At 37.0% G+C, this 22,356-nt stretch overlaps 1 protein-coding gene across 3 annotated transcripts in view; it reads left to right on the top strand.

Annotated features, from left to right (window-relative positions):
- Positions 1-22,356, top strand: part of ELP4 (elongator acetyltransferase complex subunit 4) — a 130,947-nt gene that overhangs the window by 10,011 nt on the left and 98,580 nt on the right. For all 3 annotated transcript variants that reach the window (XM_068194807.1, XM_068194809.1, XM_068194808.1), the window contains exons 3-5: positions 7,232-7,353; positions 14,189-14,320; positions 19,055-19,194. In XM_068194807.1, coding sequence (XP_068050908.1) covers positions 7,232-7,353; positions 14,189-14,320; positions 19,055-19,194 — 394 coding nt within the window. The remainder of the gene's footprint in view (positions 1-7,231; positions 7,354-14,188; positions 14,321-19,054; positions 19,195-22,356) is intronic.

Here is a 22,356-nt window from a genome sequence, read left to right as displayed (position 1 = left end):
AGCTGTCAGTGATAAACCTCCTAGGAAGATCTTTCTGTGTTGCACTCCAAGTGTTACAAAAAGGTTAAATTCTTCCCCTTCCTTCAACATTCTCTAAGGTGAGAATAAATTGAATTACTTTTAGCTTAGCTCCCTTTGCAAATTAAATGCTCATCGTCATTATTTGACGCATTATCTTGGTTAATTTAACCAAATAATAGTAGATTCAGGGTATTAAAATATTTATTTGAACTGTTGTGTTCTGAACATGTACTGATGGCACAGGTTACTTGATAAGACTGTAAAATATTGTTTGAAACAGAAGTGTGCAAGTTGTTGAACTCAATTCATAATAAAGAGCATTGTGATTTTCAGTTGAGCTTAATTCTATAGTATATTCTTTTGACAGTGTTTTAATTATATGAAAATTAGAGAGTTGAAGCACATGGTAGTCTCATGGAAGATCCTACCTACCAGAGCAGCTTGAAACTTCCTGAGGTTTGTTCATCTACAAGAATTAGGATTTTCACTAGTAAATTTTCATTCAGATTAAAAATCCTTACAGTAGTGGGTTTCTGAGAAGCACTTTGATGTGGAACTCCATCAAAGCAGCTTGTTGAGTGTGGATGTGAGACCACACATTTCTGGCTTCATCTGAACCTGCTGCAGAAGATGAGCTTCCCAGAAGTCCCCCTTCTCAAAGCAGACAAGTAAAATAAGCACACTCCTTCCCCTCTCCACTCCAGTGTCCTTCAAGCTTTTGCATGTGTGTTTCGCCAGGCCAGGAAGAGTTTCCAGGAGAATATTTTTCTTTTAAATTTTTTTTATTATGATGATAATAATAATATATTTTATAATGTATATGTATCAATATATAATATATAATTAATATTTTAATTATATTTAATTAATATGTTGCTGTATCATAATATATAATTATTATAATTATTTTAATTTTTGTTTGTTAATTTATTTTTTAAACAATTTAAAATTGTTATTTTGTTTTTAAAGGCAAGCTTTGTTTATATAACACATTCTGCATAGTGAACTGCAGCACCCTCACTAGAGGTGTCCTGGGCACCCTGTAAGAACCTATTCTTGCTTACCTTTAAAAGCCCCAGTTTTGACAAGGTCACTGACAGCTAAATGTTTTAAAGATTATCAGTAGGAGGGGGTTTGTTGGTAGCTGAGGTCAGTTATTAAAAGTTAAAGTTGTCTGGTGAAAAGCAGGTCTACACTTGTACATTCTAAGCCTCGAAGCAGTTTCAGCTACTTTAATTAGCTACTTTTATTTTTGTTAGGCATGCAATTTAACCTGATTGGTAAGAGCTCTCTTCACTTGTCAATATAACTGAATTTATCATCGTTTTAAAGCTGAAAAAGATAATCTCAAGAGAGGTACAAAACAGTGATTTGCTAAATATAATTCTACAAAATACCAGTTAGCAGAATTCACCTTCCTGAAGTATGGCTAAATGCCAAATATTGTAACTTGTGTGTTTGACAACTCTGGTTTGGCATGTGCTAATTAAATGCAAGTGACACAAAGTATATCCCCTCAAGCTTAGTAAACGTGGACATTGGAAAAGTATCTTTTAAATGGAATTTGAGATTATTAAAATTATCTCTTTTTATAACCTGCAGCAATTTAGAGAGATGTTTCATAGCTGGAGAAAGACACACCTTAGGTCACAGGACCACAGCGTAGAGTCATCTATCTGGTAGAAAAATTATCAATACTGATAGGCTGTGACAGGCTTTTGGCAGCTTTAGGGCAACCTGTCTAGACTTTGTAGAGAGAAAAAAAAAATAAGCCATCTGTACATCACATTGTTGCAGGCTTATTTTTCCTCTTCCAGCTCTCATCATTTTAAGCAATTATACTACAGATGACCACTGGAGTTTTTCAAAGACCTTCATGCTCTTTAACATAGTGATGTTTGGAAGTCAGGTATGGTAAAAGCAGTATTTATAGATACAGTATTTGTTACCTTACAGTGGATCTTGTCCCTGACTTTTTATTCTTCCAGTTCTAGTGCTTATTCTGCATCCCTCTCTTGGAACATGAATGCCTCTGTGCAGAGGGAGTTTTTCCTTAAGGTCACATGGTTACATATCAATAATTCTATAATTAGATTTGCTTCCTCCATTTTCAAATAAGTTCAATTTTTACAATGCCTCACACATATCTGCTCTCTTTTGTTTTCTGTGCCCTAGATAAAAGATTCTATACCTAATTCTATGACCCACGAATTTCTTTGAGTAGTAGCTACAGACAGGTGTGGAGAAATGTCCCTTATGTATTTGGTAGCCTTTGGAACCCTGGTTACTGAGAATTTTAGTCTTTCTGTGCTGACAGGAACAAGAGAACACTGCATTTGACCTGAGACTGTAGAAAAGACTTCCAAAATTGAAGGATAAAACTGAGATTATAAGTGTGTAGTTTAAATAGAAGTGTCTAATATTACATAGCAGAAAACTTTAGAGTTTTAAGTGTTAGAATATAGTAATATATAGAAAACAAGACAGAAGTTTTAGGGTGGAGGCTGGTCCTTCTTATTCACCTTCTTCTTCATAGATTTGAGTAGTATTGTGTAGTTAGTTAAAAAAGTCCACATTGCAGACAAGTAGTTGGTTATTAGGTTAAAAGTAAAAATAATTGCAGTGTCATTTCTTAATTAGGCAGTTCATCCTTAAAAGACTTTGTAGAGGTGGAGACATAGGGCTCCATTTTTAGTTAATTGGAGTGAATTACTGCAGAACTCATAGTTTGTGAGACTCTAAAGAGATAAGAACGAATAAACATCTGAGTCCCAACAAGAAATACTCTCTCATATATTTGATCCCAACCCTACAAAAAGAAAAACAAAGACTCCCCAGTAGCCTATACAGTGCAGTGCTGAAAAGACCCATAGATAGGAATTGGTCTTCATCCTTAGTGTTCAGCTATAAGGTTATATGTTGGAATTCACTGTGCTCACAGTGACAATCCCACTCTTTCTCCATGGCTGTTTCAGCCAGGAAAGCACACTCGTGTGGAAAGAGACCCAGGGATAGCCATCCCAACAGACTATTTTATTTATGTCCTTATCTGTAGGATCAGAAGAGCTTTTGTCCTGGAGACAATATGCATAACTTCTAGGTAAATAATCTCTTTTCCTTGTGTAGTTTCACGCTTCACTAGTTACTCACCTGCTCCTTAGCTGGAGAACACCCTTTGTTCCAAAAGAATTGGAGAAAGCTGCGCGGTGCTGTGTGACTTGTGCTGACTGCAGCCAGAAAAGAGGCTGCAGCTGCAAGAGGATGTGCCTTAGTAGCTGGAAATGAAGTTCACAATGAAGGGCCAGCTCTTTAGTGTGCAGGCTGAGACTAAAGATTTGGCCAGGCTTGTCCTGAGTATGGACTAAAATGGTCTGAAGTGTTAGTTCCTACATATACTGAGTGAAGGTAGTTCTTTTGGATGTCGAGGAGCTTGGAAAGATGAAGGTAACAGTTGAAAATTTATCCTAGCCAATCAAATGCTAAGTCCAGGCATTCTCAGGAAAGCATTTCATTCTGGGATTCTATGAAAGTGATCAGTGAGCTGCTGAAGTACCTGTGCTAAATGATTTGTTTGTTTATTTACATGAAGGAAGCTGTACTCCTTTGGTTTTGAATAGTAGCTATTGAAGCCAGGCTACAATGGGTGCTATCAGAAAAGCCCCATATGGGATGCACTTTAGATCTTTTGAATACCACAAAAGTTTAGTGACCTAGAAATGAATCAATAAAAAGCATCCTCTATCTGACAAATTGAAGAACTGAGGGATTCTTACAGATGCATTGACTTTAACAATTCCAGATACACTGTTTGTAAAGGCTTTCTGAGACACATCTAATCCTTACAGTACTGTAGGAGACCATGAGGTGGTTTATATTTAGATCACTTTCCAATTCCTAATTTAATTTTTTTACTGCGAGTTTACTCTTATGAAAATCAATTTAGGAGGAAAGGAAAGGATTTTGTTAAAATGATACACTGAATGTGTTTTTAATTTGCTATCTTGAACATTCTTCGTTGTTTTGCAGAGTATGTTTTGGAAGGGTCTGGCAGTGTAAGAACCTCTCTAGCCCTGGTATATTACAAATAAACCAATGAATCAACAAAATTAATTATAATCCTCAATGAGTCAGTTAAAAGGTTTATATTCTTGTTCTTCGTTGCTTTATTTCTACAATATGTTTGAACATTTCAGCATTTCAAATAAAATTTGAGAAAAATTCTTCTTAACTATTACAGCCATATTTCTTCTTAGCTTAGTTAAATAATCACCAACACACTGTATGATTTCTTGTATTTATGCATGATTTATGGAGTTCCTCTGTTATGTTTGGCACAAAAAACTGAGTACGTTCTATACTTTGTAAGGAATAATTAGTATCAAAAATGATGATCCAGAAAGACACTCTGCACAGGTGTACACACAGACTTAAGCCATAAAACCCTTGGCCTAAACGAGATATTTTCTTATATTCCATTAAATGTCATTTAAATACATATCAACTCAGTGTTTCTGTGCCTCAGATGGTGAAGAAGGTGAACTTTAACCTGTAGTTAAAAACTGAGAACCCAAGATTTTTCATTCAGCGAGGATGATGTAAATATTACAGCTGAGGATCCTTCCAGAATGCTAACGAGTATTCCTTTTCCTCTCTTGTTCAAAGGGAGAAAGATCTAACAAAATTGTCTCCCTCCAGTGACATCTGCCACAGTGATGTGATTACACGGGAGCCTTGGTGGCTGCTTTCAGGTACCTCAGACAATTCAAGGAAAAAAAAGTGTAGATCTCACGCTGCCACTTTGATTTCTAGAGGTCTTTGCTTAAATTGAGAGCTTCATAGCTGGAGATTAGCACATGGAAATCAATATAGTGTGAATAATATATTACTGATGATAATGCAGTATGAATAACTAGAGAGAGACAGTGTTTGAGGGGGCAGGAGCTGTTGGTGGTCTGGACTCCAGTTACAAGGGCCATTTACTCAGCATAGGAGTTTTATTTCCCTCTAGAAACAGTTTAAGATTTAAGCAGGCTCCAAAGACTGTATTTACAAAATGCAACCATAATACTTCTTCAAAATCTTGGGTAGTGTCAGTTGTACCTTTTGTTTCTGCAGTGGGAGTGTTTCAGTTTTGTCTCAGTGAGCCTTGTGTCCACCTGAGTCTCACACCTGGTTCTACATCCTCAGTCCCGTCCCTGAGTTAGTAGGAAGGCAGTCCTTCAGTAACACTAAGAATGGCTTTATAAGGATGTAAGAGACAACTGGATCTGATATTTAATCGAAAGCTCCAAATTTTCACGTACATTGCAGTTTGGGAATCCGTCCTGATGAAATTTTGACGAGGAACCCAGTAGCGTCACCAGTAAGCTTTTGTCAGTCCTGTGCTTTTTATGATTCAGAACTGTCCATATTTGGCACAAGACCCTTCTTTAAAAAAAAAAAAGCCAGTGTGTCATTGCAAGTACATTGAAGGTCAACAGTATCAAAGGTAAGTTCTGTTAATGCAATCTAAGTTCTTAAAACCCTAAGACTCTACAACAAACTGCAGAGTGGCTAGTCCTAGTAGTAAGACTGTTGTAATTATTGTGTTCCCTTTGGCTTGTTTGGCTTATCCAGTTTTATGTAATTTCCTGTCTTAGTGGCTGGATTATGAAACATTTTTCTTTATTTTGAGCTACTGCTTTAGAGTAACTTCTAGTGACTCTACTAGCACAAATACTGAATTTAAAAGTGACATTTAAAAAAGCAGGAAATAAATTCTGTTTTGCCTAATATCCCATGGCAGCTGGGGAATATCTCTTGGAGAACTAGGTTTTCTCCAGTGGTTTTGAACACTTGTGCTTTGAATTTCTTGTTAATCTAAGCACTGAGAGTATCAGTACACATGCAAGATATTAGGAGTGTTGCAGTGCAACAATACTTTCCTGTGATTTGTTTCCCAAGTTTCCTCATTGCTGTTAGTTTTCCTAATGGATATGCACTTTCCTTCTTTCCTTTTCTCCTCCACTCCATTGATTCATTTTGATTGTGGTACATGTCAAAGTTAAGAGTATTTTTTTCCTCTTTTCTGGTTTTTTGCAAGTTGGATATGAATGACAATTTTTTTTCCTCTCTGTTACTGGTTTTTTTTTTTAATTTTACTATTTCACATATGTAGTTAGGAAATATTTTCCAAGTCACACAAAGAGTTTTGTTTGTTCTGTATAAAGAAATATCTCTCTCTGTTCTTCTGCCTCAGCATCCCTGTGTGTTGTCTTTCAGTTGCCAGATTAAGAGAGGAAAAAGTGAAACCTATTGTAGCAGATTCACTTTTCTCCCAAAAACCATAAAAAGCATTAACAGTGCTATTGTTTGTACTTCCTACAAATAAAGAACATCAGAGATGGTTCTCATTTTGGTTGTTTTGCACACATCCACTTCCCATAGCTTGAAGTTGTGCTGAGTTTTGATTGTATGAGTTCATTAAGACTTCCTAATTCCGGTAATTTCTGACACTTAACTTGCTCCAGGGAAGCAGAAGGAAATGCTGTTCTTCCTGAAGCCAGAGTTTGTATTTTCATTTCAGTGGGCCAGTATTCACAATGTCTGCTAACAAGTATTGTCTCTCTGCTTAAACTGCAAATTCATGAGTCTTTTGCATTTCTTCTGATGTTGCTCTGGTTAGGTTTTAGAAACAGCATTGCTAATTGTTTGGTTTCTTCAATACATCCATTTGGTTTTTGTAGTTTCCACAACTTTGGAAGAAGTTCAGACAGAAGAAAGTCTTTATTCTGGATGTTACCTCTCTATAGGCTTAGCATGCCAAATATGGCTGAATTTTGAAAAGCATCAGGTAACAAGTATTTTAATCAAGTTTTAAGCACTAAGAATAGAAATATTAACATAGTTCTCCTAAATTAAGCAACCTATTTCTGTTAATCCATAAATTCAGCCATCTTAGTTGATACTTATTGGAAGCCCTGTAAGGAGGCTGTATCCCATCTATATCTTAGATTCAAATGCCTGACTGAGGACTATTCCTCTGGCTTGAAAAATTTGAAATACAGTATTATCAAGCATTATTTTTAAAGTTTTGGAGTCCTATTTTACCTTTGATCTCTGTTGTAAATTCTGTACTCCAGGAGATAGACCCAGAGAGGCCTTTTACAGTGTTGTGAACCTACAGGTGGGCAATTTATCTAACAAAAAAAATCCATTCTTGTTTTCACAGAGGAGGATAAATATGGCCTTTACTCCAATTTGTTGTTCAAGTATTTTCTCGCAGAGGGAATTGTCTGTGGACATGAACTGTTTGTTGCTTCTGCCAAAGAGCATCCTGACAACATTTTGAAGGTAAATAAGACCCATTGCTTTTGATAAGTAAAGCTGTAATTTCTTGATGAATTAAATGCATTTTAAAGTGTATATATTGTGTAGCAACAAGTGAATTAATCTTGGTGATTCATAAGAAAGTGCTGGGAGGTACAGAAGTATTTACACCAGCCAGATTTGAGAATTAAATTCAGGTCTCTACCTCCCATCTGTGGACAGTGGAGTTAGATCTTCCCAAGGCCAAATCAGGCTCAGAACCTGTTTATTCTTTATTTTATTTCTTTATTCCACTGGCTTAGTGGAATGATTTCAGTAAACCCAACTGCTTCGTGTCCTCCTGCCCTGGAGGAGAAGTAGTTAAGCTGCATCCAGTATGCTGTGGTAGAGTCAGTGTACAGTGTGGATATTTATTGTAGTTTCCTGTAGAACATAAAAACATCATTTAACATCTTTACAATTTCCTTTACACTTACATTTCATTCTGACTCTTTTTTGTGCCAGGGAACTTGGCCAGCTTTGGATCAGGTCATACAGAAGGGATCCCTCCAGACTTCAGTGGACTCCCAACCAAACAATGATAATTTCTGTCATGAGAAAATTGCATAAGGGAAAAAGCCTGATCAACAGTACAAAAAAAGCTGAAGTATGAGGATAATCCTACAAAATTTCATTAAATATTTTATGTCTTTCTAAGGCTGCGTTTTCCTAATACCAGAAGTAACATATAATTTACTGATTACTTCTGCATCAAGTGAAGTCTGGCTATTTCCTTAAGTGTCTTCAGAGACTATTTCTGGACAAAATGATTACTCTTCTCTTTTTCCTACCTAGGGATGGTAAATTTTATGCCTTACCTATTGAATATTATCTTCAGTATTCAGGAAAATGTATGTTCTTAATGAAATTAAATTATTGTGGCTGTGAAAAATCAGTTTTTTTAATGCTCTTGAACCTAAAGAAGGTTCATTTAAGGGTGAAATTTTGTCTCATATGTGGTTTAGAATAAAGGTTAAACAGGTTAAAATTTGAAGTATGAATTACATAAGAATGTGCTATATTTTTTAAGTAAGTGGTTTTAAATAACTGATAATCAAGTATTGGCTCCCTGATGATACAACGTGATGCAGTTTTTCTCATTGAGATTTAATTATCCAAATTAGTATTTTTATTGCATCGCATTAAATTTTCTTAGAATGGAGTAGCTAGTGTACATCCTATTTTTCTTTCATTCACCTTTGATTCACTTGTCCGTAGCCTGTCATGTTTTTTTCTGGCTCCTGTAGGCCTTTATGTGATAACCAGCAGACATTGTTAATACATCTGCTGTACATCTTGTACCCCTTTGAGTCTGGGGTCAGTTAGTTTGCTGTGCCTTACCCACCTCTGTTGTCTGATATGGAATAACTTTCCTGCTTAATTTCCAGGGGTAGACACTAGGCAGGAATGCTGCATTCCTGTGTTGTAACTCCATGGTGGTGCTGCTATGGGATGCTAGAAGTGGAGGGACAATACTGCTGCATAGACATAATCTTGTTTTGATTTCTGCCTCCCTCTGTGCCCTTGTGTATCCAGCAATATTCTTGTCTGTGCTGTTTACTCTCACCTTGGCTATTCAACACTTCCTCTGTTTAGCAGACAATGCACAGCAGAGTTAATTTCTCTGATTTGTATTTTGTCACTGAAGTAACCCTCACCTTCAAGAAGATCTCTCCTGTCATAAAAAGGAGCTGCTTGGGATTTGGATGATTCCACCAAGTTGGGATTTTAATATAGCATATCTGACCATGGAATGACATGGCACTTTATTTAATGAGATTAATAATTAATTTATTTTCGGTATCTGATTGGACTGTATTCTTTACTGGATAGGTAACACAGACATGATAGATATCAAGCTGAATTTCACCTTATGCTTGGGTTTTACTTTGTAAAATTCAAGTATGGATTCAGTACATTCCGTGGCCAGTATCTGATTAGCTGGGGTGTTTCATAAAGGCAGTTCATTAACTGTCCATACTGTGTCCATGTTAGATGTCCATATTGTGTGGTCAGTCTATTCGCATGTTCAGCTCTCTGCTGAGATGCCATAATTGCCCTATTCCAATTTTGTGATGTGATTGGAAGTTTCTTGAACCTATAACCAAGACAAATATTGCTGGTAGTAGGAAGGGGGAAAGACATTCTTATAGACCATAATTATCTTGAAATTGTGTATAACTAAAAGACAGTCAGAGGATAAAAAGCCCTGATCGGCTGCCTAAGATATATTATATTACCACCCACCAATTTATCCATCATCCTTTGAAAATATATTCGTGCCTTTTGTAGTCAAAGCTCCTTGAGGAAACTGGCATTAAGACAGAATGCTGAAAAATTATACACCTCTGGTAAAACCTACAGAACTATATACATGCTGGTTTTTAGAAAGTATTTTAAACATTGGAGAGCATTTCTGTTCACTCTATATTCTTCAAAAAAAGGCATTTTTTTACTCTAAGAGATAAGCACTGAGAATGTATATAATATAAGAAATTATAGGGTAACTTGTGTGACTGATGATAAAATAAAACTGCTTGCATTGGTAAATGGAAAATTTGTTTAATAGTAAAATTATTTCAGGTTTGGCATTAAAATGCTACAACTGCCTAAACTGCCTATAAAATAAGTTGTTTGCCTTTATTCCTGATTATTTTACTTAGGCTGGGAGGTAGAACTGATTCTCACAAGTTTTAATGAGAAGTGGGAGTTTTATTACAGGATACTTCTGCACTCAGCTGTGATGGCCTTTTGGAGGTTCTCCTCCAAGAAGAGAGGATAAAGATGTCACAGTGAAGGGGGAAGATGCACTTTCTCATGGTGGTGAAGCTGAGGGGCGTGTGGGCAACTGTAATGGCTATTAAGAAATAAACCAATAAAAAACATTTAAAAAAACCCCTCCAGGAACAAAATTTTTGAAAGTTCCTGAGCTGAAAAGATCTCTAAAGCAAAAGTTAATATATTTCATTATTATTGTTATATTTAGTTAACTTATATTTAGTTAACATTTTTTGTTATATATTTATACATTAGTATCTTTTTAATTTTATATTTTTCATATTTTATATATTTTGAAATATATTTTAATTTTATATCCGCTTAAGTAATTTGGAGAAGAATAAAACAGTTCTACCTTCAACAAACTGGGCAGGCCTGAAGATCAGAAAGTGCTCATTTACGCTTTCCCTGCTGAAAAAGTGAATGCAGGAAGAACCTAGCAAAATGAACTTCTATTATTTCCATTTTTATTTTGTTATTATTTGTCTAAAAAACAACACCAATAAAAACCACGGGGCTGCTGTATTATGGTGTGTGCAAACAATGCCTTGAAAGAAAACACAGCTGTCTACATGGATTTTTTTTTTTTACTTCAGCAAAGTACATTCAGCCATGATGCTTACATTTTTCCCTCATGGATATCATTCTAAACCATTGTTTTGTCAAAAGGAAAAATGCAAACCTGGAAGAAGTTATCAGGCTGGTGGCCAGGGCTGTCTGTTTTCAAAGAGTAATTCTAATTATTTGCTGTCTCTTTGCTATCTGGTGTTGGGAGACAAGCTATGTATCAATGCTAGAGGTGTTTTTTCAGTCATCTGACATTTTTAGATGCTTATAAATTAAAAGCATAATACCTCAAAAGGTAAAAATATATGTGCAAATAGGGCTACATTGCTATTCTTTTTTTCTAATTTTATTTTCAAACTTCAGGGACTTGCTGCAGTGATTCAGCTGCTGCATGCTGTTAAATGGTGTCACTTAATACACAGAAATCCAATTGCAGTTAGAGCAGACTGGAACTTTCCTACTGCCCACCTACCTGAGGTCCTGTGGTAGCACAAAGATGAGGATGGAGGCTAAGCCTGGCAGATGGGTTTGGAAATTCAATTTCTATATTGTGTAGCTCTTGCTTATCTGTTTACTTTTCTCACTTGAATGTTGGGTAGATCTGGTTTACATTTTTCATTGTTGAAATCCAAATTTTTAATTATATTGTAATGTACAATTTTCTCCATTATGAACTGTGTTATAATCTTGACATAGAAGTTGTAGAGGTGTGAAAGAGATAATTGAAAAAAAATTTCTTCTGTTTAAAAAGAATTAAATATTTTTAAGCAGTACCCTCTCTGAAAACTCTAAAGCATAGAGCTTTGTCAAAAGTTCAGACCAATCTAATAAAAAGATTTTCTAGAATCAGAGAAGATGAACGTTTGGCTCAAATTTCTGATTTCTTATCTGCCAATCCTTGTCTATTCGTTAAGGAAATTTCATTTCATCCTCTTCGTTCTGAACTTGGAGGTTTTTTAAGCACACATCTTGCTTGCAGGCACTCGGTGTGTGCTGATGGGGCGTGGGGCTGAGCCTCATCCCTAATGGGCTGCAGCTGTGCAGGACAGGTGAATGCAATTGAAGGTGAGGAGCCATGGAGTGCCCAGGTGTGCTGAGCAGCCACAGGGGAGCAGAGGCACACAGGTGCCGTGCATCAGCAGGAGATAAAAGGGTGGGCTGAAGGACAAGAGGAGCAGAGCTTGCAGCCTCCTGAAGTGCCCTGGTGCTGGTCTGCGTGGGCTGGAGCTTTCTAAAATTATATGGTGACACTCCGGGTGTCGTGGCCGACTCAGCTGTGTGGCTTACTTGGCCTTTAAAATGTATCATGAAAGTGATAAAATCTAAATGTTTAGGTTTCAATGTCCACAGATATCTGTTCAACAAGTCTAGTTGGTAACTTTCTAGAGTTGCTTTGCTCAGTTAATGAGCTGTTGCTTCCAGTGCTCATCTCTGAAGGCTTTCATCAATAATGCTGTTATCATTAACTCTGTTTAGGCTCAGACCAGTGCGTTATGCACTGCAGCAGGGTTTACAGAGTTTGGGACAAGGTCACTCAGTTCCTTCACACAATTTTACTTTCTCTGCTCTATTTAACTGTCACATACTTAAGCATTCATGAACTGATTCAGAAAAATATGAAATTAAAAAATAAAAGTCATCTGATTGTCTGATAGGTGTTCCTGGCTTTAATTGTTGTGCAATGGAGTTATATCAAAAGAGTTCTGTGACTTGAGTGTAGGGTGTACTTCTGTGTATGTGGAGTACAGAACATATTTTCATGGGTTAAAAATATTCCACTTTGAGTATTTGTAACTGACTTTTCTTATTTCCTAAAATAGAGGAATATTGCTTCCTGTTTCTCTTCACACAATTCTTGTCTACCCTGGGCTGACACCCATTAGGTCTTTCTGAATGTCAAAGAAAAATTTCTGTAGACCAGCCTTACCTGGAGATGGAAATAAGTTGTTGTATAAGGGCTGCTAAAAGAAGAAAAATTGGTATCCATTCATTTATGTTCTTCAACAATACACCTTGTATTCACAAGTATTTACAATCAAAATAGAATCCTCCCCCCCCTTTTGGGAGTAGGGCCCTTTAAACTGACATTTGTATAATACATCGTTGAAAAGAAAATATTTACCCTTCCTGATTTACCATCTGGTGTCCTTTAAATACTAAAAATTAACATGATGACAGAGAGCCTTAAATTCATGTGAATTTAAGCTATTTAAATATTGTTGTTACAGATCAACAGTGAATTGTACTCCCTTTAGTATTCTCTTATTTCGTGTTTTTCGTCATACTTGTGATAATAACTGCACTTCAAAATAGTTGCATAAGCCCGTTTGAAAAACATATTTATTGATACATAATTAGATAATATTTTAAATTCTTAAGTACTTTGAGTTATACAGTTATTGAAACCCATAAGGATCAAAGGATTTTTTATAAGAGGGATTTCACATACAGCTTGGATTATGTTGCCAAATAATAGCACAGTAGTACTTCTTTAGAATTGTAAAATAGCTTAGAGAGGAGTATGATGCCTATAGTTGGTGTAATGCATTGGTAATTAAGAGGGTGTGAGGTTAAGCTTCATTAACTGCTGTGGGATTGTATCTTGGATTTTATTATCCCCCAGAGAACACAAGAAGTGAGAGAGGTCAAACTGTCAGAATCTGATTTTGCTTCGTGCATCTGCCAGAACAAGGCAGGCTCGGTGATGTGGCAGCAAACCCAGAAGGACCTGGGCTGCAGCAGGTACAGCTCATCCAGCAGTTTATTGCAAAGATAAAAGGTTTATTACTGAAATAAATTGTTCCATCTTTGCAGTAAAACCTTCATAGCGTGGTTTGCAGGAAACTAAATTATTTTAATTGCGTTGTCATTTACTGTGACGGCTTCAGAAAACTGGTTTTTCCTCCCAAACTTTTTTTTCATTTTAAAACAGCAACAAACTTCCTTCTCTCCAGCCCAACTGCCCTTAATAACTTTAGCACTTGTCTGCCTTTTTGTGTGTTCATGTTGGATGCTTCTGAAAATTTACAGGAGCTAACAAAGTTCTTATGTTAAAATTGGCTTACATTTGCTATGGGAAAAGGCTTAAATAAACTTAAATTTGCAGGGAACTTGCCCACTCTCAGAAATGGAGTAGTTTAGGAGGTCAGCCTCTGAAGAAAGATTATAAAAAAAGGAATATGGGTCCTACTCAAGATGAAGTAGAGCATCAAATGTGGTATTTCCATTCTGCATTCTTTCTTTTACTTCTATAATTCATTTTTCCAATAATAATTACAAGGGTTTTTTTTCCTGCTCAGTGTTAGTGGGAGCCCATCCTTCAGAAGAGTTCTTTTAATCAGGCTTTGTTACAGATTTTACAGCTGCCCATTTTACTCGGATAACTGTGTTATCAAGCTGGAGGGGGGTGTGGATAAAAATCTGAGCTGCCCTTTCTGCTGTGGGTAGCTGACATTCTTTTGCTCTCTACCTGTAGGAACTTCCAGCCCCTTTGCTTGATGATTCCCATGGGAAGGAGCTGGGGGATGAAGCAGCAGCTGTGAAGTCTGAGGATTTTCAGGATTCTATGAAAATAGCCTGGCGCTACCAAAATTTACCAAAAATGGAGGTAATGGCTATTTCCAGCTTCTTTCCTCTTGCACTCAAAATGAGTTTGGAAAGCAAATGCTTTTCAGTAGGACCTAGACAACAGAACTGCTAATGGGCAGTGATACAGGATTGCCTCTTGAGGGAAAACTGTCATACACCACTGAATGGTTTAATTACTAGTGGTGCAAAAAGAAAGGGAATTTGAGAGTTTGCAGGTACTCTAAGACTCAATACAGACCATAGCAATTTTAAAATAAAAAAACATTTAAGTTCCATGGGATTTTCCAATGAGTATTGTCAAATTGAGACAGCTTTTTATGAAAATTTGGATAATGTGCTTGCTTCCAAACTTGGCCCAAATTTAGCTGCACACAAATGACTTAAGTGGGTTTAACCAGCACGACTTACTGGGTGTCTGCAGTGGAAGTACTGTGTGGAAGCAAGCTGTTGACCTGCTTATCCATGTGCATAACAACTAAAGCAAGCACTTGAGATTCTATCAGCCTCACTGTCACTGGGAACTAATCACTGTGCAGGGACAATGTAAGGAACAAGCTCAGTGGTGAGTCTTTCAGAGTTTACAGTTAGTGTTTTGTGAATATTCAATCTCCCATGGCTGGTGGCTTTCTTATTTAATCCAGTGGCACAATCAATCTTTAACAAAATTACAGCGTTTCTGTCTATCCAGAACAAAATCCTGGTTTTGTCTATACATTTTAGTCTACGTTTATAAATTGTGGGTTACATGTAGCCGTACCTGCCTAGTAAGTTCAGTTGTATTCTTAAAAACATAATTGGAATGTGACAAAATGATCTTACAAGGCTTGGCATGTTTGGTTTTCTGTGAAATTGCACAGACATGGCTATATAGTTGTGTCAGAAAAGACTTATATATGGTGACATGCCAAATCAAACAGCCTCCAGGGTAATCATATAATCTCATCAATTTTTTTATTGTGGAGCTCGCTGTGCCACTCTGAACCGTCCCCAAAATAATTTGTCTGTTTTAAAATCTGGCAGAGTTCCTTGTACATCGATATGAAAACAGTTGCATGTTGTTAACAAATTGTGTTCTGATGTTCCAACAAAATAGAAAAACTATTTGAAAATTCAGTTAGGTGTGCACTCATCTTTAACTTCATAGCAGTATCCATTTCTGCCACTAATGTAATATTTCTTGAAAATATGTATGTGCCCTTGATTATTGAAAATTGATTATGCAAGATAGAATAAGATGGTCAGTCTTTTTGGGGGAGTTTCCCTTGTTATTGTTGCTTTTTGAATTGGACCTTGATAATTCTCAGTAGTTGAGGCACAATATTTTTATGTGTATGTTAAATTTATTCAAAAATTAAAACACCCAAAAGTATCAGTCTTAAACTATCTGGACTTAAAATTCCTCAGGACATTTTAATTGGTGAAAAATTGGTTTTAAATTGATATTTTTCTATATTTTGTATTGCAGTTATCATAAAATTTTGTCTCTGTTCTATGTTAATTGGATTAGTGATTATACTCCATTGAGGAAAAATCTGATACTGCCTTGCTACCATAACAATACATTTAGTTCAGTAATTTAATGAACAACTTTGCTTGTGATTCCTTTAAATGTTCCCTTGCTGGTAAAAACCAATGTTGAGTAAAATTCCAAGGCATATTTTCCAAACTGATTGAATTAATATGCCAGTGCATTTTCAAAAACTACTGTCAAGTAGTTTCAACTGCGAAACAGAAAAATTAGCTTTTCTTTTAGCTAGAACTCTAAACATGATAGCAGAAACTCTTCTCTCCATTATCTGGCTAAATACAGAGCTGGAATGCTGAGTAAAAGATGGCTTTATGGTATTTTTGATGATTGAATTGTTTACTGTTTCTGAGTAATAACAGATTTTTGATTGGTAGTTCAGATATTCCCTTTGCATTTATTTGACCCTGTTTAGACTAGCCAGGTACCTTGTTTTGTTCTTAAGCATGGTTTTTTTATTAGTGCTCTTCACAGCTGTCACAGTTTCTCTCTACATATTGCACATATCTTGCATCACAAAAAAATAGAAGATTTATAAGAAATCTGTCAGAGTGAAAGGCCTTTTTATGCTTGCTGTCCCTTTGCTACTTATATCTGTATCAGAGGTGAATTTAATTTAAACTTCAGAGTATATGGAGAGCCTGTTTTGCAAGACAGCATGTTTTTTTCTTTTTTTTTTTTTTTTTTTTTGAATGAACTGCTTATGTTCTTGGGGCAATATATAAACTGTCACAGCATGAAATCAATTTTCTGCCTTGGTTCATCCTAAATCTGAGATTTCTAGCACATTAGTATTGCAATTAGAAACATTAAGAGCAGACGGTCGCGTAAAAGCGCGCTCTGCTCGCTGACAACTTAGTGTATTTCTCCTTGTGCAAAACAAGAATCCAAGAAAGAGCTAGCCTGAGCCTCCAGCCTGCTAAGATTGATGCCTTAAGGAGCTGGGACAGAGGCTAGACAGAGGTAAGAGGAATAAAGTGGGTATTTACTGAAGAGCCTTCAAAGGCCACACCCTGGCAGTACCTGGCAGTCGTGGCTCTGCCCAGATGGCTCCAAGATGGAAGCAAAAAAGAGGGCTTGGTCACGAGACCTCACATTTTTATAAGTTTTAGTCCATTTGTACACAGGAGCCAACTTTCCAATGGTGAAGTTTCATCCTCCTTGCTTGCTTGCCCGCCCTCCTCTTCTCACATTGCTCGTGCTTTGGGCCTGAAGCTTGAAGAGATCGTCCTTGAGTCTCCAGCGAGAACAGGATTGTCTTGTCTCCACCACCCTGTGAAAAGACCCTAGTAATAACTTAATATAAACTAAACTATAACTTTATATGAAGCTAAAAGCTGCACACCAAACCAGAAGAGAAAACCTTACAACCCAAGGTATCGTTATCAGAGAGCGATGGCGAGTGTGCGCTGGGCGCCGTGCGCGCCCGCTCCGCTCTTTTCCATTATTCACGCTTCCTCGAGTCAGGTAGTCTTTCCCCGAGCTCCCTGCTAAGCCTGGGAATGCAGGACACTGAGCCCTATTCAGGGCCCTCCGCCATGGACCCAGCTTTTATTGCTTTTATGGGGTTTTATTAGCGCCAAATCCCAGGCTCCACCCAGTTTGTAGGCGCTGTGCTCATTCTTTGGAAGCAAGAGAGGTTATCACCTACCTTAATCCGTGCAGCGGGGTGGATTAAGGACACCAATGTGCCTCAGGATTCTCAAAGAGGATCCTGGAAACTTCTTGTTTCTTCTTTTTTGCTGTCTTTACTAAACTCTATTGGGCCTCAGGAAGGATTTGCATCTGAAATGGGCAACCTGGAGCTTTTCTCAATGAAGACATCAGATCAAAGTTCAGTTAGTCAAGGCCTTTCTAAAACATTAAGGGGGCTTGGAAGTACACAATAAAAAGATGAGCTCTGGCAGAGATTGCAGTAAAAACATTCTGATCTGTAATCCGGATAAAGAATAGATTATAGGCCAAAGAACAGCCCCTGTTTAAATTGCTTTCAGAATCCTTGTTTTGAATAAAGTTACATTTTACAATAAAAACATTTAAATTTTGATAGAATGTTATGTTTCATTGAACTGCCTACTTTAAAAATCAGATACCAAGAAATAAATTGGTACACTGATTCTGTTTTGGAGAACATGCTTATCTTTTTTTTTTTTTAAGTAAAACTGATTTGCCTCTAATGAATAGATATTCATAAGAAATTCCATGGGATTTTTAATTAAAAAGCTAATTAATTCTTTTAACTAAAAGTTTGGGTTTCATTAGTTATTCCAGGAAAAATATTGCATTATTGTTACTGTTGATATTCTCTGGTAACTGACCATGCCTAGCAGCTATGAGTCAAATAATTTCAAAATATTTATCCTAAATAAAATCATTCTAATGAATCTTAATAGTTTAATACATTTTTGGTAAAATACTATCTACTTGAATATTTCATGGTATAACAGTCTGAACAGGGGGTTAACTTTACACGTATAATTCAAATAATGTTGCAGATTCTGTTCTGAATTCCATTAATGTGGAACAAACAGATGCATTTCTTTCCTCTATTTACTAGCACAGCATGTTCAAAATGTGTAATTCCTGCCCAGGTATATGTTAAATTTGGTTTATGATGTTTTATATACCAAAATTAAGATCTGAAGAAAATGTATCTTCATTACAGCAAATTGTACTTATTGTGTGTAATGCTCAACCTACTGTTTATTCAATTTTCAAGGAATTAAAAATAATTTTAAACTATTTCCTATTTTTCTATTAAAATCACTTCTATGAAGATGCAATGATTTGGTTTTTTCACCGATCGTAAATAAAGAGAAACATTTTCCAAGTCAGCTGAAAATATTTCTGTAGCACCATATAATTGTCAGAGACTGAAAAATCAAAGAGATGGAACACATGATGTTCTGCTGATTTCATAGATCTGGCCTTTGCAAATTTGTGATCATCTGTCTAGAACTTGTGCAAAAATACTTTTTTTAAATTATCTGACTGCACTTCGGTGCTGCAGCTTGAAACAGTAAAGGCTGAACTCTGTGTGTAAAATTCACATTCAAGTATGACAATGGGGGAATGAAAACTTAGTAGTAAATATTATAATGTTTTTCTACCTGAAGCTTTTGTTTAGGCTAAATGAGGGAAAAAACAGCAGTTGGAAGTGCATTGCTAGTTAATTACTTTCTTTTGACAGATAATAGTTTGAGGTTGTAATACATATTGTTTCTACAGGTCAGCCCAACAACACATACAAAGTTTGGCCATTATTATGATATTTCTAAAAAAATGTCTCCAGAGCTGTGTCAGTCTGTAAAATTGCACAGTTTTTACCTCCATGAAGAATTGCCTTTGGAGCCTCAAATGAAAACATGGTAAGTTTTGACACCAAGGTACTGTTGTGTATTTAGATTTTGCATGAATATTGGCAGGAAAAGGATATTTTTGGGTCTGCACTTGCTGTGGTGGTGGAGGGGGGGGTCAGGAGCAGTTTGGCAGTGGGTGCCACTCAGTGCCACCTGCCTGGAGGGGCACAGAGACAGCTCAGAGCTCTGCTCCCAGCTGGGGGAGTGTTGGACTTCTGGCTGCTGAGCGTTTCAGACTTTCTGTGCTGACAGGCACTGACCCCCAGGAGAACACTGCATTGACCTGAGGCTGTGGAGAAGGCTTCCAAAATGGAATGACAGAACTGGGATTGTGGGGGTGGAGTTTATATGGAAGTGTGTAACATCACAGGGTGGAAAACTTAGAGTTTAGGGGTTTAGAATCTAGTAATATATATAAAGCCAGATGGAGGTTTTAGGGTGGAGGCTGGTCCTTGTTCTTCACCTTCTTCTCCATGGGTTTGGGTGGTTTTGTGGAATTGGTCAGGAAACTCCACATTGCAGACTTCGAGTGATCAGTTATTGGGTTATCAGTGAAAATAACTTAAATGTCATTTCCTCATTGGATAGTTTAGCCTTAAAAGACCTTGTAACCAGAGATAGTTAACCATTTTGTGTTGATAGTAAAGAGCTGCAGAACTCACTGCTGTGAGACTGTAACATGGACAAGAAATAATAAACACCTGAGTCTGAACGTGAACTATCCTCTCGAGTGCCTTCAATCCCGGCCTCGACAGAGGAAGGAGGATGCTGAAAACAGGCAGGGGAGGGAGCAGGATGGCAGTGACGATTAAGGCAGACATTACTAGGACAGCCTAGCTGCATGTTGAGCCCAGCCCTGCTGACAGCCCCGTGTGGGGACTGGGAGAGCTGTTCCTGTCTGGCTGAGAATCCTCCCTGAGCACCGTGCCCCAGCAGCTCGGAGATGGGCTTGCCAGGTGGCTATCAACCTTAAAAGGATGCCTGCAGTTTTCAGGGCTTAGGAGACAGGCCATCCTTGACCTACATAGCTTAGAGTGCTAGATCAGATTAGTTGATGATGTGCTTTTACTTCTTACATCCTACAGCTTCACCTAAGGAAAATGCAATATACTGTGAATAAAATTACAATCTCTAATTACCTCTTACAAAACATTTCCTATTCAAACTCTTCTCGGAATGAATAACTTATTATGTTTATGTCTGTCAGCAGTGAATTAAGGAAGACTGAGAGAAAATGAGTGACAGTAGCAAAGACTCATCTTAGCCTGTAGACACGCGTCCATTGTATCTTTCTTGGAGACACTTCAAGTCAAAAAACAAGGCTGGACCAGCAATTTCTTTGCCCAGCCTAGTCACTGAATTTATATAATAGTATAATTTATGTAACTTATATAATACCTGGCTTTACAGATCCCAGTGTATAGGGCCAGCTCCTGTGGGCAGTGTGGGATTCATTGGGATTGATTTCCACTGCAATGCACTCATATAAAACCCCAGATTTATGACAGAGGTGCAGATTGAACCACCTTTCTTAGAGCTGTAGCAGAGCAAAAGCCAGGTCTCTCTCTAATTTGTTCTGTGTTACGTGATCAAATGTCACTGCGTGGTGAAGTAAATTCTTGTGATAGTGTAAAAAAAACTCTCAATTTTAGGACAAAGCAGAGGACTTCTTTCTATAGTAAATATTTGAACCAACTTCGTTTAGATGTTAATGCTATAATTTCTAATTTTTAGTAGCAGAGCAATAGAGGATGGACACAAAAATATCTGACAGGTTGCAAGTATTGTTACAGTTACTGAGCAATTTAACTCACTTTCTCTTCTCTAGCTAATGAGAATGTTGTGACTCATCCACTAACTATATGGCTGTCAAGTATCAGTTTATTTTACATTAAAATCAAATTAACTCATCAGTTTAGTATAAGGAATGGACTTTCTGCATTTGATTTTATAAGCCTTGTTTAGTGCTGATATTGTCCTTGTGTGCTAGCCTGATAAAAGTGAATCATTCTTACTATGTGGGTTCTGCTCTTTTTTTTTTTTTTTTAGTTTAAATCTGACAGAAAGATTTGATTTATGTAATTTTCTTGGCAAATTGGTAGAGCACAGAGTGATGTGGTGAGGAACATGATCAGATAAAGCTGGGCTTTGGAAAGCTTATATCCTTTTCATCTCCCTGCCACCTCAACATGGATCTCCTTTGAGAAGCCTCTCCCAAGGAAATGAAGGAATTGTGGTGTTGGGAGTAAAGGCAGGTACCAAAGTAACAGCAGCCAGCATTCCAAACATTGTCATGTAGTCTAAAAACTATATGATATGTGACAGGGAGGAATAAAGGCCACACTGGGAATAGCAAACTCTTAGAAATCTGTGGGAAATGCAGAGTTGTGCAAGTCTTTCTTTACAGTTGATCATTTGTCTTCTAACTTTGGTTATTGCCATTTCTGACCATAAACACAGTTGGTTTTGGATTCCCTATTTTAAAAAGGTTGAACTAGGTCAGTGTTAAGACAAGGTGGGAAGGAAGAATTTTTCAAAATTATAGTCTCTGATATAAAGCTTGAAAAGAAGAATGGAAGTGCTTGGAAGAGTTAAAAGCTGACATGCAGAGGATGTAGCTCTGTCTTCTGCAGTCATGGGCTGCAGTAAATTGTAGTGGTAAAAATACAGGCAGGAAATATGAAGGTGTTTTTCTAATGATTTGCTCAAGAAGTTGCCTTGCAGCCACGGGTTAGGAGTATGGTAGAATCTCCATCACTAGAAATTCCTGAGGACAAGCTAGGTAAACCTCTGTCAGACTAATTGAGGTCTTTTTCATCCTTGTATTTGTGATTCTTTAATTCACATTAGTCATGATGTCTAAATTAAGTTAAATCCAAAAAAGAAATCCCTTTTATTTCACCTGTTCCTCAGTGAGTGAACTGTCTCTGTAATTGTAGCGAACGTCTTTTTAAAGATCATTTCAGAGTTTGCTTTGCAGGCTCCGAGATGTAGGGACTTTATGTAGGCCAGAAACTCTTGGCCCTCTGGAGAAATCATGTATATTTATATACATGTCCCTCTCTGGCTATCCACACAAGCTCTTGGTTTCCTTATGGACTTGGAAAGAAAGGTGATTTTTTGACTGATTAGATTAAAACTGACCTTTTCTTTGCAATTAAAAATGAGTTT

Source organism: Anomalospiza imberbis, chromosome 6, assembly GCF_031753505.1.
Source record: "Anomalospiza imberbis isolate Cuckoo-Finch-1a 21T00152 chromosome 6, ASM3175350v1, whole genome shotgun sequence".
In the NCBI taxonomy this organism is placed as follows: Eukaryota; Metazoa; Chordata; class Aves; order Passeriformes; family Viduidae; genus Anomalospiza; species Anomalospiza imberbis.
Note: the sequence above shows the minus strand (reverse complement) of the source record. Positions and strands in the feature narration are given on the sequence as shown.